Source organism: Neovison vison, chromosome 1, assembly GCF_020171115.1.
Source record: "Neovison vison isolate M4711 chromosome 1, ASM_NN_V1, whole genome shotgun sequence".
NCBI classification, from domain to species: Eukaryota; Metazoa; Chordata; class Mammalia; order Carnivora; family Mustelidae; genus Neogale; species Neogale vison.
The window spans coordinates 217,518,394-217,532,628 of record NC_058091.1 but is presented as its reverse complement, the minus strand read 5'-3'; the positions used below and the strand labels follow the sequence as shown (position 1 = coordinate 217,532,628).

Below are 14,235 nucleotides of genomic sequence, written 5' to 3'. Positions count from 1 at the left end.
AACCAATAACGAAATCTTACATTTTCCACTTTCCAAGCTCTGTTTTTAAATTTTTTGAAATAATATATTGAACCTATTACTGCTAATAAGTTATTTCAGAAAAATACTGGACTTGCATAAATTTAAGTATTAAAAAAACAGTTTAACAGAATGATAGTTTAACAGTTTAACAGAAGATAATTTTTTAGTCTGATACTTAGCTTTGGGGTGTTTCAGTAGAATAGTGATTCATGCTTTTTGCTAACTTTCTTAACTACCTAAATAATTTAGTATTACATGTAAATGAAATATACCATCCCATGGGACTTAAGGCTTGTCTCAGCAGATCTGTTATTTTAGGGCTCTTTTGTTTTTTAGCTGATTTCTATTTTATCATCTTCTTCCCCTCTGTAGTCTATCCCTCATACCAGTGCTAAATTAATTTTCTTGTAAGCCACTTTGTAGGGTCATGTATGGATCACCTCACATGAAAACTCTTCCCATTACCTGCAGACTACAAGTGCACATTCCTTGATGGACTTTATAGTTAGAGCCTCACCATTTAGCTGCTATGTAATTGGTACACTTATTTGTTCAGCAGATATTTGTTAAAGACCTATATTTGCCACTTCACAGCACAGTAGTCTACTAGACAGACAAATTCCCAAGCTTTAGATTCTAGTAGTATTTACTATGTTGGTCCCCCTGTCATTCCCATGAATACAACCAAGGATTCAGCAACTGCCTTTTATTCTTGTTTTCTCTCAAGTATCCTGCAAGCTCCTTGAAAGCTGGAACTACAGATTAGGTTTGTGTCTTCAGTTCCACGGTATCTTATATAAAAGGTTTTCAGTAAGTTGTGGTCATAATAATAGGCTCATTTCCATTTTTGTCATTTTTAGGATTATTTGAATTTTAAAATTATTATTTATATTATAATTAACACTATCAGATAACACTAGAGCTTGTGTCAGGTCAGTTAAAAAGCTGTGATGGGATCTGATCTGAATGTTTTCTATCAGCTTGCTTTTTTTTTTTTTTTTTTAACTTGCAATTGTTCATCTGTTTTTTGTTTGTTTGTTTAGGCCTTATTGAATTTGAAGAATGTGACCCTGCTAGTGCAGTTGAAGGTAAGTTGGCTACTTGTAATAGTGTTAACTAGCTAATATCTTCTGTTATTGAATAAATAAAGAGTGGCTATTATCCATTGGTGTTAGCCTGTCGGTGGTGTGAATGATACAGAAAATCTGAATGTGGTTTGAAGACCTATAGATACTGTTCTTCACTTAATAAGCAGTAGGTTTGCCCAAAGGAATAGTGAGTGTGTTAGCATATATATCTTAAAAGATGAAATATAGCATGTATTTATTTTCAAATATACATGAGATTGTTTTCTTTATTGATATCCATTTTAAACATTTTCATGTCATAAATATAAAAATGATTACTGCACATTAACGTGTAAGAATTACTCTAAAGTGAGAAACATTTCAGTAATTAATGAGGTTATATATTAATGTTATTATTACTATTATTTAAAATGAATGATGATGTGACTTGGAGAAGGGGTTCACAACCCTTCCTGTTTGTTTGCTTGCTTTGTTTGTTTAAAGATCTTACACACCCAATGTAGGGCTTGAGTTTACAACCCCAAGATCAAGAGTCCCACACTCCTCTGATCCAGCTAGGTAGGCTTCCTGTTTAAATAGATGATTTTCATAGTAGGAAACCTAAGAGATGCCTGCTATTTTTGTCAAATTTTCTGTCACTTTGTGAGCTCCTGGAAGTAGTTTGGAAACAATCTTCTATTTTTTTCCTTCCAACATTTATTTTAGAATTTGGACAAAAGGTTTGCTGTTGTGTATAAGGTTCTCATTGGAGAAGTCAGAGGCTCTGGTCCCTAGACTTTTTTTTCTTTAAGAGAGGGGCTGAGGCAGGGAGGGTTAGAGGGGGAGAAAGAGAGAGAGAGAGAGGATTTTTTTTTTCCTTTCAAGATTTTATTTAAATTCAAGTTCTCATATAGTGTAATATTAGTTTCAGGAGTAGAATTTAGTGATTTCATCAGTTGCATGTAACACCCAGTGCGCATTACATCAAGTGCCTTCCTTAATGTCTAATCCCTCAGTTACCCTATCCCACCACTCCCTCTCCTCCAGTGCCTGGGTGGCTCAGTCAGTTAAGCATCTGTCTTGAGCTCAGGTCATGATCCTGGGGTCCTGGGATTGAACCCCACTTGGGGATCCCTGCTCAGTGGGGAGTCTGCTTCCCCCCTCCCCCTGCTTATGCTCTCTCTTTCTCTCTCATTCTCTCAAATAAAATCTTAAAAAAAGAGTCTCTTATGGTTTGCTTCCCTTTCTGTCTTTATCTTATTTTTCCTTCCTTTCCCCAGTGTTCATCTGTGTTGTTTCTTAAATTCCACGTAAGAGTGAAATCATACGGTATTCATCTTCCTCTGACTGACTGAATTCACTTAGAACGATACACTCTGTTTCCGGGAGAGAGAGAAACTTTTTTTTTTTTAAGATTTTATTTATCTGACAGACATCACAAGTAGGCAGAGAGGCAGGAAGAGAGAGAGGAGGAAGCAGGCTCCCCGCTGAGCAGAGAGCCTGATGTGGGGCTCAATCCCAGGACCCTGGGATCATGACCTAAGCTGAAGGCAGAGACTTTAACCCACTGAGCCACCCAGGCACCCCGAGTGAGAGAATCTTAAGCAGGCTCCACAGCCAGTGTGGAGCCCAGTGCTGGGCAAGATCTCATGACCCTAAGATCATGACCTGAGCTGAAATCAAGAGTGGGACACTTAGCCATCTGAGCCACCCACACGCCCTGGTGTCTAGACTTCTTACAGTTCCTAACTTCTTATAGTTCCTGTAAACAGTTATTTAAATTCTCTGTACTTCAGCTTTCTTGGTTGTAAAATGTGGGTAGTTGGGGCACCTGGGTGGCACCTCAGATCATGATCAGAGGGTTGTGAGATGAAACCCTGCTTCAGGCTCTGTGCTCAGCTTGGGATTCCCTTCTTCTTCCTCCCCTGGCTTGTACTCAGTCTCTCAAATAAGTAACTAATCTTAAAAAAAAAAAAAAAGTGTAGATAGTAAATATTACTCTGTAAGAATAAAAATGTATTTGATTTTTAAAATATAGCATGCTATACAAATGTATGATTTAGGGAATTAATTTTGCGTGAAATTTTAGATGTTCTAAAACATCTGAATTATAATCCTCACTATAGTATTTAGTAGCTGTATAACATTGAGTTAAAAAGACAAAAAACTACCTTGGGTTTCCTCATCTATACGGGAAGGAGTTATCTTAGGTATGCTCTGCCTGTCAGAGTAAACAGCTAAGCTTTAAATGCTGAATTCCATCAACAATCAATAGCACGACTATCTCTAAAAAATAAATTTGTCATGCAAGAAGAGGAGGAAGAATTAGGCAAAACAAAGATGATCTTTGTTTCTCATTTATGGTAGAATCAACTTACAGCAGTGTTTATATTAAAGATTATATATGGGCAAAAGAATGCCATATGTTTTCTGTGTTTACTCTTAATGGATCTGTTCTGTCATTTTTTTTTTTTTTAAACAACACATTTATATTTTGTGACCTTCCACACAGGAAACATGACTTGGTCTGCATTTATAACAGTCTAATTTAGTAAATAATATACTTTCTTTGAAGTTTTAAGATATCTCCAAATGCTTAGGGGAGACTTAGAGGAAAAGAGAATTTTGTTGATCAAGTGAATGTTTTATAACCTTTTGGTGCATAGCAGGCCATATTAAGTTAAGAAAAGACTAGATTGTGACTCTGATTTAAATGTTAGGGTTGAGCAGTTGATACTTTTATTTCTTTATCCAAATTTAGCATTGACGGAAGCAAATCATGTGTCAAGATATAAGAGATATTCATGAATTTAATATATTTATCAGCAACAATTATGTTTCTGTAACAATATATATTTATTTTAAGGTGTAAAACCAAGGAAAAGAAAGACTTTTGGTTTACCAGGGATAATTAAAAAGGAAAAGGATGCAGAGTCTGTGTAAGTATATTACATATTGTCAGAATCCTCTGTTATTAAGAATAAGACTGTTGTTTTGAATTTGAGAAGAAAAAAATTCCATCAGAAATAACTCAAAGTATGTATGTCTAAGGTCTAAAAAATACATTTTTCTAAATAAATGTACTACCTCCTCTGGCTTTAGATAAAAGTATTAACTTCTCTTATTTTAAAAATTTAAGATGAAAGCTCTAGTGCCTTGATACTGAAACTTTAAAGGTACCCTTTTTATAAAACATACATGCATATTTAAAAAATAGAAGTGCAGAGGAAACTAAAAATTCTTCTATATCTTAATGCCAAAGAAAAAAAAAGCCATGGCAACAATTTAATGAAAATCCTTTCTAGACAACTCTAAACATATAGGCATATGTGTACACATAAATAGAAAACAGGGGAGAGCAAAGGCACTAACATGTTTTAAACATTTATATTAGGTCATCAATTTTAGATGGGGGATGGACTATAAATATGATTTATGTATTTTTTAAATTAAGTTAATATACACAGAATATATAGTTAGCATACAATAAATTCAACTAGTATTGAGTAAGTGAAGTTTTCTACCTTGGCTGTGAGTTAGAACTACGTGGAAAATTAAAATAGATGTATTTATGCCAGGCCCCACCTCAGACCAATTAAACCAGATTCTCAGGCGTGAGGCCAAGCATAATTTTTGTTTGGTTTGGTTTTAAGCAATCTGTGTGATTCCTAACATACACCTGGGGTTGAGAATCTCTAAGAACTATGATTTGCAAGAGACAGACTGGAATCTATCTTACTGTAATTACTCAACCTTATATATATTGACAAGATGCTAATCAAATCTTAAATGATTTGTTGACCATGTGACACTGGGTGAAAATTTGTCTAAAATCCCTCCTTCTCTAGCATAATTAGCAGAGCTGTCATAGGCACTCATATTTTCAGTATAAGAGAACAGTTTGTGCTTTGGGTGTTCCTACCTTCTGCCTAGTTAGATTCTTTTTGAATTTCTCAGTGTGTCTAAGTCTGTTTCTTCCTTTCTCCTAAGTTTTACTTGGTTAACAAGTTAAGACCAATTGCAGAGTAATTTTTATTTGTAGTTACCATCTCATCTACACATGTCTTTTCAGAATTTATGAAGGGGGTATTTTGTTAAAGAGATGGAATCTAATCTTTTTATAACATTTGAAATACTTATGGAAATCTAAACAGTTGATTTGTAAGTGAAATTATAAATGTAGCCAGTTTGTCTGTGGATGTATTATAAAAAATAAAGGCCTGAATATCAAATATTTTTTATAATGTATGGTTTTCACAGCTGTCCATTCAGGCAGCGTGGAATATTTTTGCATATTCTGTGTTTTTAAAATAGTTTTTCATGATCAGTAATGTCCCAGTACCATGATTAGGCCACTCGGATATTGGAATGGTTTTTACAAACACTGAGAAGAGCAGAGCCAAAAACCAGTGCTTAATTAAACAACTGTACCATGATTGCTTTCTTTCAACACTTGGAGGCAGGAAAACTGTTAGAAACCGCTTTGTTTGAAATGCCTGAGGCTCTTGACATGCTTCTTCCAGTAGCCTGAAGGCTTTGAAATGCCAGCAGTTGTGGAAGACGGGTCCTGCTCAGAGCTTTCTCAGGGCTTGCTCTTCCTGGGGCTTCAACTGTAGGTCTCTTTGCAGCCCACTGTGAAAGCAAACAGATGAGTGCTTTGACACAAAGACTGGTGAGCTCTGGCTGAAAGCCAGAGAATAAACTGTTTGAAACTTTGACACTTTTATATTTAAAGTATATCTTTTTTAAAAAAGAAGGAAGTAGAATTGCTCCAGTATCTTAAATTATTTGATTCTGTAGAGGGATTGAATTTTTTCTTATGGTGCCTTTTCTGGAACATATCCTTAAGAGTATGCATAGGAATGTACCAGTAAAAAGGAAGCTCTTTTTCAAAACTTGGAATTTTGAGTGACATTTAAGTGGCTATAAAGATACAAGAGGCTTACATTTACCCTCTTTGGTGCTTTCATTTGGATTAAGAGCAGTGTAGTCATCTTTTTTTTCATTATTTCAGTCTGTTCCATCCTGTCTTTCTTTAACAAAATTCTTCAATTTGTAGATTTTTTTCTGGTTTGTGCTTTAGTCTTTGGGTAGAGATGACCTGTTTATCCTATATATTAATTTAGTACATTTTATTACTGTTCATTGGACTCTCAAGGTATACCTAATATGTGTGTTTTCAGTCTCTTATTAAAGTGGTGGATTCTGATACTATATATGCATTAACTGTCTCAGGCCACTGAATATGTAACTAATCCAAATGCCTTTTAAATGTTCATTCTAATTTTTGTTAGTGAATTTGTTAAACAATATGTATATAGAAGTCTTTCTAACCTTATTCCTCATGGCCTCAATGTCTTTATGGATTTAGGTCTTTATTTGGTTGATAAAGTTGGTCTACTTTATGTTTTAATTTTACATTCAAAGCACTTCTTTTCTAGCTTATATCCAAATTAATATTTATCAGTTAAATGATAAAATACCAGTTTTATATATTAGACTTAGATTTTTTAAGTGGAATTCTGACTACTTATTTAATATATTTGGAGAAAAATGGTTTGGCTTCTCTATATATATGCTAGCTATGGATATTACTTCAAATAAAACTGAAGTTTTTCAAGAATATATTGTAAAGTGTTATTTAAAAGCCAGGAGCAATCCTTGTAGGACTGGCAGCTTCCTTTATATGATTCATGTGTATATTTATGAAAAAGAAGTGCTTTTGAAGTCCAAGTTTTTAAAATACTTGCAAGCTGTGTAAGTTTTATTTGCCACGTATTGTGGATATTGGATTGCCTTCTTTTGAACTTTAAAATCATTTGGTATATTTTAATCCTCATGATTTGATTTTTCTAAATATATTTGTAAAGTTTAAATAAAAGTTATGTTTAAATAACAAGGTAAACACATTCAATATACTAGAATTATAGATAGTTCTAATAGTTGATTGTTTCTAATATTTTGTTTATTTTAATAGGGAATGCCCTGATGCAGATTCACTTGTAAGTTGATTTTATTTGATATAAACCATCCATATTAGCTATTTTCATTAGGAAATAACCAGTATATTTGGGTTGAGTTGTTAACAAGTCTTTCCAAGAAAAATACTATAAATTTACTATTAAAATTATTTTACAGGTGCATTTTTGGCTGTATATTACTAGATGCTTTCCTATTAAATAGAAAGTAGTTCTACCTACCTTTGTAAAGTACATTTTACTTTTAAAATTTGAGTGGTACTATACCATATTGCCTTTTCTTGGGAAATATGCCAGCTCTCAGATCTGTATACTTTATTTTAAAATGTGATGCTCTTAGTAATGTTCCTCATCATTAAAATGTTATTTTTATCTATTCAAGTATTTGAATTTTAATAGATTACCAGTTTAAAAAAATACAACAATCATGGTCAGTATTTTTCTGTGCTTTTTGCTTGTAGAACTTTCGCTTATATTTTTTATTTAAATATATTTCTTTGTATGTAATTGAGGAAGGCATTAAATGGAGCTCCAAATAAGTTACAGTGTGAGAGTAGATTTACAAAATAGTCTAATATATAGACAGACACATTTCTCAAATTGTTCATTAGACTGGTTATGTTGCTAAGTGTAGTAGAGTCAAGCTGTCTGTCTCCTTTGCTTGTTCTTGCTTATATAATTACTGTTTCTTTTGGTCCCACGTCATTTTGATCTTTTACAGCATAATGGTGTATCAGGATAAAGATATTTTGTGAAATAGTGTGTTTTATGTAACTTAAATAAAACCTAGTATATTTTCTTTAAAATAAGAAATTTATGTTTTGTTAATAAATGTAAAGTGAAAGTAGAGAATTAGATTTCTAGTGAGCTCTAGGGTTAAAATTATCCAGTGTTTTAGAACTACATTTAATTTACCAATTGTCTGTTTTGATACACTTGGCTTACTAATTAATGAAAAAGTTAACAGATGTGTTTGACATTTCCTTCAGTATTCATCATGCATTTCATTTTGGAATTATTTATGTGTAGCATTTATTTGATGATTGCAGTATTGAATTAAATACTTTAATACTTCTTGTTTTATATATACTCCCTTAAATATAACATTTGTAATCCTCTTAGCTCATTGATACTATTCTATAATGATCAATATTAACCAAGTTTGGGGACGCCTGGGTGGCTCAGTTGGTTAAACAGCTGCCTTCGGCTCAGGTCATGATCCCAGCCTCCTGGGATCGTGTCTCACATAAGGCTCCTTGCTTGGCAGGGAGCCTGTTTCTCCCTCTGCCTCTGCCTGCCACTCTGTCTGCCTGTGCTCACTCTTGCTCCTCTCTCTCTGACAAATAAATAAAATCTTAAAAAAAAAAATACTAACCAAATTTGAGCTTCTAGTCAGAACAATTAATTAGAAAAGAACTTTTAAAGAGGATGCATAAGGCTAATGCCATATAAGAAATTATTGATAAATTTGTGTAGAAAGAAAACATCTAAAATTACAAAAAATAGAAGAATTTGATTCAGTGAAGATAAATTGGCAGAGTATATTTGCAAGATATGTAATAAGGGGCTACTTTACTTTGTAGAGTTTATACAAATCATTATCAAAGGTGAGCAATGTCCCAGTAGAATAAGAACATTATAAAAATGGGCTATTTTTCGGGGCACCTGGGTGGCTCAGTGGGTTAAAGCCTCTGCCTTCGGCTTAGGTCATGATCCCAGGGTCCTGGGATCAAGCCCCACATTGGGCTCTCTGCTTAGCGGGGAGCCTGCTTCCTACTCCCCTGCCTCTGCCTGCCTCTCTGCCTACTTGTGATCTCTGTCTGTCAAATAAATGGATGGAATCTTTAAAAAAAAGAAAAGGTAAAAATCAGGCTATTTTTTATAAAAAGAAATAGAAGTGATAAATAACCATAAGAAATGTTGTTCAGAATAGTAGTCTCATTCAGATGCAAATTAGAATGAAATTCCTATATTTACCTATCATATTGACAAAGGTTTTGGTATATTGGTAGGAATGTAAATTGATATAATCTGTCTTCTAGGTAGTTTGGCAGTGTCTTCTCAAATAAGAAATGCATGTTCTTTTTTTTTTTTAAAAAAATATTTATTTATTTATTTGACAAACAGAAATCACAAGTAGGTAGAGAGGCAGGCAGAGGGGGTGGGAGAAGCAGGCTCCCCGCTGAGCAGAGAGCCCGACGTGGGGCTCGATCCCAGCACCCCGGGATCATAACCTGAGCTGAAGGCAGAGGCTTTAACCTACTGAAGCCACTCAGGCACCCTGCAAGTTCTTTTTTGACTCTCCAGCCCTACTGCTTGAGGTTTACCATTACAGATATATTCACAAACTATATGTATGTGATTGACCAAGGTAAATGCACACAGTAGTCATTCCCTCCCCCACCCCACCCCTGAGGTTTTGCTTTCCATGGTTGGAGTTAACTCATGGTCAGTCATGGTTCAGAAGCAGATGATCCTCCTTCTGATATATCATCAGAAGGTCATTAGTAGCCTAACGCTACATCACAATGCCTACTACATCGTTCACCTCATGTCATCTCATCATATAGGTATTTTATTATATATCACATCATCACAAGAAGGGTGAGTATGGTAAAATAAGATATTTTGAGAGACCATATCCAGATAACTTTTTTTTTTTTGAAAGATTTTATTTATTTATTAGAGAGCCGGGGGAGGAACAGAGGGAGAGGGAGGCGCCTAGATGATGTGGGGCTCTGTTCCAGCACTCTGGAATCATGACCTGAGGCAAACCCAGGTGCTTAACTGACTGAGCCACCCAGGCACTCCCTCACATTACTGTTATTATAGTATATATATATATATATATTTTAAAGATTTTACTAATTTATTTGATAGAGATCACAAGTAGAACGAGAGGTAGGCAGAGAGAGAGGAGGAAGCAGGCTCCCCACTGAGCAGAGAGCCTGATGTGGGGTGTCGGGGACCGCCTCCGGTGGGGAAAGTCCCCGCCATTACAAGATGGCACTTGGCTCACTGCCAGCAAAATACGCTGCAAGTAAACAACGAACGTTCTGGTGAAGCTCGCCTAAAGGAGGACATAGTCATTGGCTGTTTCAAATTTAATCAGCATAGTAACAGGACTCTCATTGGCTCTCCCCATTGCTTGGCCCCTTATTGGTCACCCTGCAACATATAAGCTAAAGAAGTTGACAAAATAAGGGGATGAAGCATTAACACCATACAAGGCTGATTGTTGTTCTTGCTGGCTGAGGGCGACAGTGGGGCTTGATCCCAGGACCCTGGGATCATGACCTGAGCCGAAGGCAGAGGCTTTAACCCACTGAGTCACCCAGGCGCCACCTTATAGTATATTGTTATAACAGTTCTGTTTTATTATTACTTCTTGTTACTAATATCTTATTGTGCTTTGAAAAAAACTCTTACCATGTCTAATTTATAAATTGAACTTTATCATAGATGTGTATGTATAGGGAAAAAACATAGTGTATATAGGATTCATTATTATCCCTAGTTTCAGGCATCCACTGGGGTGTGGGAATGTGTCCTCCCTGGGTAAGGGAGACTAGAAGGAGGAAGGGAGAAGTAGAAACAGATGTTTATTTCAGCATTGTTTATATTAACTCAAGATTGAAAATACCCATCAGAATGGACATTGGTTAAATAAATTATTAAACATTCACTGTAATAGTCCGATGTTATAGAATTAGGTTACCCTGCCTGCTGATATGGAAAGACCTTACTAAAGAAAAGCAAGTATGATATTTTAAGTAAATGCTGTTTTAAAAATATAAGTGGGTAGATATCTTTGTTCTTTTTTTTTTTTATTAAAGAATGTGTTACGAGATATTTAATCTTAATTTTGGTTACCTTTGGGGAACAGGATTACAGTGGTTTTCTGTAGGGAGAAAAGGCTTTCAGTATTTGTTTTATTTATAGCCTATTATTATTTATTTATGGCCTATTTATGACCTTTTTTTATGGCTCGTCTTTATTATTTATTTTTTTTAAACATAGGCCTATTTGGGACTTGAACTCATGACCCTGAAATCAAAAGTTGCTTGCTTTACTGACTTAGCCTGACAGGCTCCCCTATGGCTAGTCTTAATAATTACTTAAAAAACATCCATAGTCTCCCTCGTGAGGGGAATTATTGCTCAACTTCTGTTCCTTTTTTAAATGGTCTGTGTAATTTTGAGGGACTGTAACTTTTAAAGGTTGACCAAGTAAGTGTGAATTGCTCTTTTCATTTAGTTTTAGCCAGTCTCCCCGTTGTAAACAGAGATTGAGTTATATTCCACTAACTAGAGAGCTCTCTCCAAGCCTGTTTTTTTTTTTATTTTAAAGATTTTATTTATTTATTTGACAGAGAGAGATTACAAGTAGGCAGAGAGGCAGGCAGAGAGAGAGAGAGGAGGAAGCAGGCTCCCTGCAGAGCAGAGAGCCCGATGCGGGACTCGATCCCAGGACACTGAGATCATGACCTGAGCCGAAGGCAGCGGCTTAACCCACTGAGCCACCCAGGCGCCCCCAAGCCTGTTGTTTTAAATCACTACCACCACTGTCCAAATCTGCCTTTTAAGATTATTAGGTGAAGTTAACTGTTCTTTTCTTCATACTGCTTTGGCCTTGTGTTTTGCTCTGGCAGTGTAGGATCTTTAAATAGAAATCATGGATTTAGTGGACAAAGGTGTAAATAGGTATTGTGTAAGTTTTTATTAGTATCAATTTTCTATGAATAGTTTTAGCACTGAAAACCTAATATACTGAGTATCGTGATTTATTTTGAAGTAATCAATTTACAGCAAGTTTCAAAGATAGTACAGAGCAATTCAGGGTACCTTTCACCTGCTTTTGCCCAATGACTTCTTGCAGATATACAGTATAGTATCACAACTGGGATGTTGACACTAATACAAAGAAGAACATTTCCATTATCACAAGGGTCTTCTGTGTGGATTATCTTTTACAGCCATTTCTCTTCCATCACCACCCTTCTGGCAACTGCTCCTCTTTTCTCTGTTGCTATATTATCATCATTTCAAGAATGTTATCTAAGTGGAATCCTATTAAAACCTTTTCAGATTGGCTTTTTTCATACAGCATAATTCTTCAGTTTCTTCTGGATTATTGTGTATATGAATAGTTGTTTGTTGAATAGTATTCCATGATACAGGTCTACTAAATTTTGCTGTAACCACTTACCTATTTTTTTTTAAAGATTTTATTTATTCATCTGACAGAGATCACAAGTAGGCAGAGAGGAAGGCAGAGAGAGAGGAGGAAGGAGGCTCCCCGCCGAGCAGAGAGCCTGATGCGGGGCTCGATCCCAGGAACCTGGGATCATTACCTGAGCCGAAGGTAGAGGCCATAACCCACTGAGCCACCCAGGTGCCCCAACCACTTACCTATTATAGGACATTTAGTTATTTCTAGTTTTTGGCTATTAGAAAAAAGCTGCTTTGAAGATATATAGGTTTTTGTATGGATCCAGTATCCTTCTTTGACCCTGGTAATTTTCTTTTTGAAGTCTGTTTTATTTAACAGAAGGACAGTCATTCTCTCTCTCCCCAACCTTTTAAAAATGTTTACATGGTATATTTTAAAAATTATTTTCCTTTCAACCTATTTATGTTGTTATATATGAAGTGAGTTTCTTATATGCTATATAGATAGCATCTAGTTGGGTCATTTTTTTTTTTTTTTTTAAAGATTTTATCCATCTATCCGTCAGAGACAGAGGGAGAGAGAGCGAGTGAGCACAGGCAGAGGCAGAGGGAGAAGCAGGCTCCCCGCCGAGCAAGGAGCCCGATGTGGGACTCGATCCCAGAACCCTGGGACCATGACCTGAGCCGAAGGCAGCGGCTCAACCCACCCAGGCGTCCCTAGGGTCATGTTTTTAATCTCGTCTTTCAATCTGTCTTTTGTTACATTTGGACAATTTCTACTTAACATAATTATTGACCTATCAGGGCCAAGTATGTCATTTTATTTTTTGTTTCCTGGTTTTGTTTTGCTTTGCTTTTCATTTTGTTTTCTTTTTCCTGTTTTCCCTGTGGGTTATTTGAACCTTTTTAAGAACGCCATTATGATCTATTTATAGTCTTTTAGCATATAATTTTGTGTGACTTTCTAAATGGTTCCTCTAGTTCACTCTCTAGTACCTTCAGATAGGTTTTTTTTTTCCAATTTATTATTTTCAGAAAAAACAGTATTCATTATTTTTATACCACACCCAGTGCTCCATGCAAGCTGTGCCTTCTATAATACCCACCACCTGGTACCCCAACCTCCCACCCCCCGCCACTTCAAACCCCTCAGATTGTTTTTCAGAGTCCATAGTCTCTCATGGTTCACCTCCCCTTCCAATTTACCCAAAAGCACATACCCTCCCCAATGTCCATAACCCTACCCCCCTTCTCCCAACCCCCCTCCCCCCAGCAACCCACAGTTTGTTTCGTGAGATTAAGAGTCACTTATGGTTTGTCTCCCTCCCTATCCCATCTTGTTTTTTGTTTGTTTGTTTGTTTGTTTGTTTTCCAATTTATTTATTTTCAGAAAAACAGTATTCATTATTTTTTCACCACACCCAGTGCTCCATGCAAGCTGTGCCCTCTATAATACCCACCACCTGGTACCCCAACCTCCCACCCCCCGGCCACTTCAAACCCCTCAGATTGTTTTTCAGAGTCCATAGTCTCTCATGGTTCATCTCCCCTTCCAATTTACCCAAAAGCACATACCCTCCCCAATGTCCATAACCCTACCCCCCTTCTCCCAACCCCCCTCCCCCCCACAACCCACAGTTTGTTTCGTGAGATTAAGAGTCACTTATGGTTTGTCTCCCTCCCTATCCCATCTTGTTTCATGGATTCTTCTCCTACCCACTTAAGCCCCCATGTTGCATCACCACTTCCTCATATCAGGGAGATCATATGATAGTTGTCTTTCTCCGCTTGACTTATTTCGCTAAGCATGATACGCTCTAGTTCCATCCATGTTGTCGCAAATGGCAAGATTTCATTTCTTTTGATGGCTGCATAGTATTCCATTGTGTATATATACCACATCTTCTTGATCCATTCATCTGTTGATGGACATCTAGGTTCTTTCCATAGTTTGGCTATTGTGGACATTGCTGCTATAAACATTCGGGTGCACGTGCC

The 14,235-nt window shown here is 36.1% G+C and overlaps 1 protein-coding gene across 1 annotated transcript in view; it reads left to right on the top strand.

The window, feature by feature from the left end:
* FCHO2 (FCH and mu domain containing endocytic adaptor 2) overlaps positions 1 to 14,235 on the top strand; it is a 133,333-nt gene that overhangs the window by 74,398 nt on the left and 44,700 nt on the right. The window contains exons 9-11 of the mRNA XM_044267358.1: positions 1,065 to 1,109; positions 3,955 to 4,027; positions 7,066 to 7,090. Of these exons, the coding sequence (XP_044123293.1) occupies positions 1,065 to 1,109; positions 3,955 to 4,027; positions 7,066 to 7,090 (143 nt within the window). The remainder of the gene's footprint in view (positions 1 to 1,064; positions 1,110 to 3,954; positions 4,028 to 7,065; positions 7,091 to 14,235) is intronic.